This window comes from Phacochoerus africanus, chromosome 6 (assembly GCF_016906955.1).
Source record: "Phacochoerus africanus isolate WHEZ1 chromosome 6, ROS_Pafr_v1, whole genome shotgun sequence".
NCBI lineage: Eukaryota > Metazoa > Chordata > Mammalia > Artiodactyla > Suidae > Phacochoerus > Phacochoerus africanus.
In genome coordinates this window covers 97,603,434-97,608,072 of record NC_062549.1, presented here as the reverse complement: position 1 = coordinate 97,608,072, position 4,639 = coordinate 97,603,434, and the positions used below count along the sequence as shown (strand labels likewise).

The following is a 4,639-nucleotide window of genomic DNA, read 5'->3' as shown; positions in this document are numbered from 1 at the left end:
CACAGATTATACTCAGTTTAATTCTTCCATTTATATTTATCCTGCATCTTCTTGTCAGTAGGTAAAAATTTTGGCTATTAGAGACATCCTTTGACTAATTAGGAAGATTTTATATGTCATTATTTCCTAATATACTTTTAGGCTAATTTCCCTCAATAAGCTAATATACCAAATAGCTCAATACCTAATAGCTCGTACCTTTAACTGATGACCACTGTCTTATTAGGGGCTTGGAAGAGCTTCAAAACTTAGTCTGCTGGGTGCTGTCGCCATGTTGTCTGTCGCTTCCCGCTCGGGCCCTTTTGCGCCGGTGTTGTCGGCCACGTCTCGCGGGGTGGCGGGCGCGCTGCCCGCCACCTCAGAGTCACCAGTGCTAGACGCGAAGCGGTCCTTCCTGTGCCGAGAGTCGCTGAGTGGCCAGGCCGCGGGCCGGCCTTTGGTTGCCTCCGTAGGCCTCAATGTTCCTGCTTCTGTTCGTTATTCGCACACGGATATCAGAGTGCCTGACTTCTCTGACTATCGTCGCGCTGAAGTGTTAGATAGTACAAAGTCCTCAAAAGAGAGCAGTGATGCTAGAAAAGGTTTCTCCTATTTGATAACTGCAACAACTACTGTGGGTGTTGCATATGCTGCCAAGAATGCCGTCTCCCAGTTTGTTTCCAGCATGAGTGCTTCTGCTGATGTGTTGGCCATGTCGAAAATTGAAATCAAGTTATCTGATATTCCAGAGGGCAAGAACATGGCTTTCAAATGGAGAGGCAAACCTCTGTTTGTGCGTCACAGAACCAAGAAGGAAATTGACCAGGAGGCTGCAGTTGAAGTGTCCCAGTTGAGGGACCCACAGCATGATTTAGAACGAGTTAAGAAACCTGAATGGGTTATCTTGATAGGTGTTTGTACTCATCTTGGTTGTGTGCCCATTGCAAATGCAGGAGATTTTGGTGGTTATTACTGCCCCTGCCATGGGTCACACTATGATGCATCTGGCAGGATCAGGAAGGGGCCTGCACCTCTCAACCTTGAAGTACCCACATATGAGTTCACCAGTGGTGATTTAGTAATTGTTGGTTAGAGACCTGGACTCAAGTCATAGGCTTCTTTCAGTCTTTGTCTCACCACAGAAGAGTTATTTGAGAACAAACCTTCTGTTCTTAGAGTTAGTCAACTTGAAATATTTAAGAATTGCTGATAATGTATTTGCAAACATGTGAAGTAAATTGAATATGTTGCAAACTTTCAAGCATTCACCTAATAAAACCACTCTTAAACATTGTTATGCTCAAAGATGTCAAAGGTGCAGTGTCTTTGATAGCTAATTCTAATTAAAAACTGCAGACCAATATGTTAAAAAAAAAAAAAAAAACTTAGTCTGCTGGGCCTTACACAGGGAAAGATTGCTCCATTATTAAACCCTTTTGATTTCCAAATTGGGTATAAAAGACCCAATTAGGTATATAAAATGAGGTCCTGGGACTCTTTCCTCTTCTGTAAAAAGAGGGGTAAGATGCTTCCCTCACCTTTCTCCAGTTCTTACATCCATGGAGGGACTAAATGTGCTAGAGGATGACAGTGTTTATTTAGTGATTCAAACTCGCTCAGAAATTACCACCAGGAATAGCCATCCTATCGAGCTGTCCTTGAAGCCTGGACAGCAGTACTTATCACCATCAAATCTTATGGAATAGCAGAGGGAGTAGATTTTGAATTGCTGTCTTTTGGGTACTCTGCCAGTGGCTGCACAGCAGACTCATGGAGAGTGCTAATGAACAGTGTCTGTGTCCTCCTCTCTGTGGGGTTAATGTTGGAGAAAGCAGGTTCCAAGTCATAGAAATCTGTGGTGTGAAGTCTGTAGGTGCACGCTCTGCCAGTTTTCCAGGGCTGCAAGACGAAAGTATTCTAAGTCCTAAGGGCCTTCCTGAAAAGTGAGGGGTGAGTCACACTGAGGACCGTGCTTTCTCACAGGGGAGCCAGCAGCTGCAGGATGCATGGGCTCCACCTATAGGATTTCTCACTCCAGAGCAGAAACCACAGAAACTACAGCCATCTTTCACAAGGAGGAATAGACAGAGAGAGAGAGAGGAGGAAAGAGAGAGAGAGGGAGAGAAGGAGGGAGAGAGAATAAAGAACTTCAGACTATTATTTACATTTTCTTGGTTTCTGGTATTACAAGGGATTTAGAGCTCTTAACATAATATTTTTCTCTCTCGAGTGAGGTAATAAAAGCTACCACTTATTAAGGAGCCAACAGGTACTAGATATTGAACAAGGCCACTTTATACCCATAATATCTCAGTTAATTATCTTGCAGCAACTGATAAGGTCTGTCTTGATGTTTCCTTTCTTTCTTTTCTTTTTTTTTTTTTTGGTCTTTTTTAGGTCCACACCAGAGGCATTTGGAGGTTCCCAGGCTACGGGTCGAATTGGAGCTGTAGCCGCTCGCCTACACCACAGCCACAGCAATGCGGGATCTGAGCCGCGTCTGCGACCTACACCACAGCTCATGGCAGCGCTGGATCCTTAACCTTGAACGAGGCCAGGAATTGAACCCATGTCCTCAGGGATACTAGTCAGGTTCATTAACTGCTGAGCCATGTTGGGAGCTCGGATATCTCCATTTTAAAGGTGAAGAAATAGCTTCAAGAGACTAATGAACTTTCCCAGGATCACACAGTAAGTTAGAGGACAGGAATTCAAACCCAGCTCTTTCTGATAATATAAATAATGGTGAAATATCTCATTTCATAAATATGGGGAATGCCAAGGCATAATCTCAGTATAATTCTCAGAAACACAGACTTGTTGAAGCCTATAGTTGCCTGTCTCTGGACCCAGGTTTCTATGTAAAGATTAAAAACAGTCCTGGAAAAATCACATTAAAAAAAGAGAGAAAGAGCAAGTAGCTTTGCCAACCTGCAGGGGGCATCAGAGGCCGGTGCCTTAAGACTCAGCACAATTCAGAACTTAAGAACAAAGCCAAAGGTCACTGTGACTAGGAATGTTGCTGTGTGTGTGTGTGTGTGTGTGTGTGTGTGTTGGGGGGGGCGGGGAGGAATAAAACAAGTGAGGCTTATGGGCAGATGTCTCACTTTGCTCCCTGCTGTTTTCCCACCACAGTTCTCTTCCTTTTCTTTTTACAGTTTTTTGTTTTGTTTTTTCATGCTCTTTTCAACTTTCTTCTCAATTCTGTCCACTGTAATCACATTTTTACTTCCTACCTTAGCTTATTTATTATAGCTCATTATAATTCCTTCTCCTCCCTACTCTTTTCCCCTTTCCTTTAGGTTATTTCTGTTATTTATAAGAACCTCAAATTTGTCTTAAAATGTACTCATTTAAAATTGTCTCTACTACTGGAGTTCCAGTCGTGGCTCAGCAGTTAGCGAACCCAACTAGTATCCATGAGGATGTGGGTTCGATCCCTGGCCTTGCTCAGTAGGTTAGAGATCCGGTGTTGTCATGAGCTGTGGTGTAGGTCACAGACTTGGCTCGGATCATGTGTTACTGTGGCTGTGGTGTAGGCCGGCAACTGTAGCTCCAATTGGACTCCTAGCCTGGGAACCTCCATATGCAGCTGGTGCAGCCCTAAAAAGACAAATAAATAAATAAAAATGTGTCTCTATAAAATGAATTAATGGTAACAAAACAGCAGCACCAATATTATAAAATAAATCATTACTACCAATAGAGGAGCGTGCTAGGTGCTAATAGGTGCTCATTGGGGTTTTTTTTTGGGGGGGTACAGAATTAAAATTAAATGGATGGAGTTCCGGTTGTGGCACAGTGGTTAACAAATCCGACTAGGAACCATGAGGTTGCAGGTTCGCTCCCTGGCCTCACTCAATGGGTTAAGGATCTGGCGTTGCTGCGAGCTGAGGTTGTAGGTCACAGACACGGCTTGGATCCCGCGTTGCTGTGGCTGTGGTGTAGGCTGGTGGCTGCAGCTTCAATTCCACCCCTGGCCTGGGAACCTCCATATGCTGTAGGTGTGGGCTTAGAAAAGACAAAAAGACCAAAAAAAAAAATTAAAGGAATTGAAAGTAATAATAATACCTATACCTTAGTTTTGAAAAAGGAGAAAGTTTAAGAAATGTACTTTGAATTGAGCTATATTGAGATTGTGATTTGTACTGTTTTAGAGAAACTTTTTCAGTGATCTAACTTCGTATAACTTCTTCCTGCAATCTAAAAAAACTTATTAACTCAGAAAGGTAGTAAGCATTAAATTCTATTCGGACTCATGGACTGTTAAAGCTGAAAGGTACCTCAGAGAGCATCTTGTCACCCTCTTTCTCTTCTGGAGTGACTGGGAATCTTCTTGACACCAAGGACAAAGTCCCATTCTTTGATCCCATAAACTCCATCCCAGACCCTCTTCAGTAGCAGGTGTCCTATGTATACTTGACTGAGAACACTTGAGGCCCAGAAAGATGACTGATTCCTCTAACTCCATACAGTAAGTCTGTTGTGGACCCAGATCTTAGACTGGGGTCTCCTGACCCTTGCTTGCTGGTCTAGCTTGTCCATCTGGAGTCACTGCTGCACCACCTCTGCACTCATCTGCCATCTGAATTCAGACCCTGCTGTGGGCTGTGTGTGCGTGTGTCTGTATTCTGAGTTCTGCTTTTTTCACTTAATATTT

General features: G+C 43.3%; 1 protein-coding gene across 1 annotated transcript; it reads left to right on the top strand.

The window, feature by feature from the left end:
* The first annotated feature begins 267 nt into the window (after positions 1–267).
* Positions 268–1,342, top strand: LOC125128923 (cytochrome b-c1 complex subunit Rieske, mitochondrial-like). Its single transcript, XM_047783068.1, has one exon. It carries the CDS (start codon positions 272–274, stop codon positions 1,070–1,072), a length of 801 nt encoding a protein of 266 aa, XP_047639024.1. The 5' UTR covers positions 268–271; the 3' UTR covers positions 1,073–1,342.
* Positions 1,343–4,639: the final 3,297 nt, after the last annotated feature.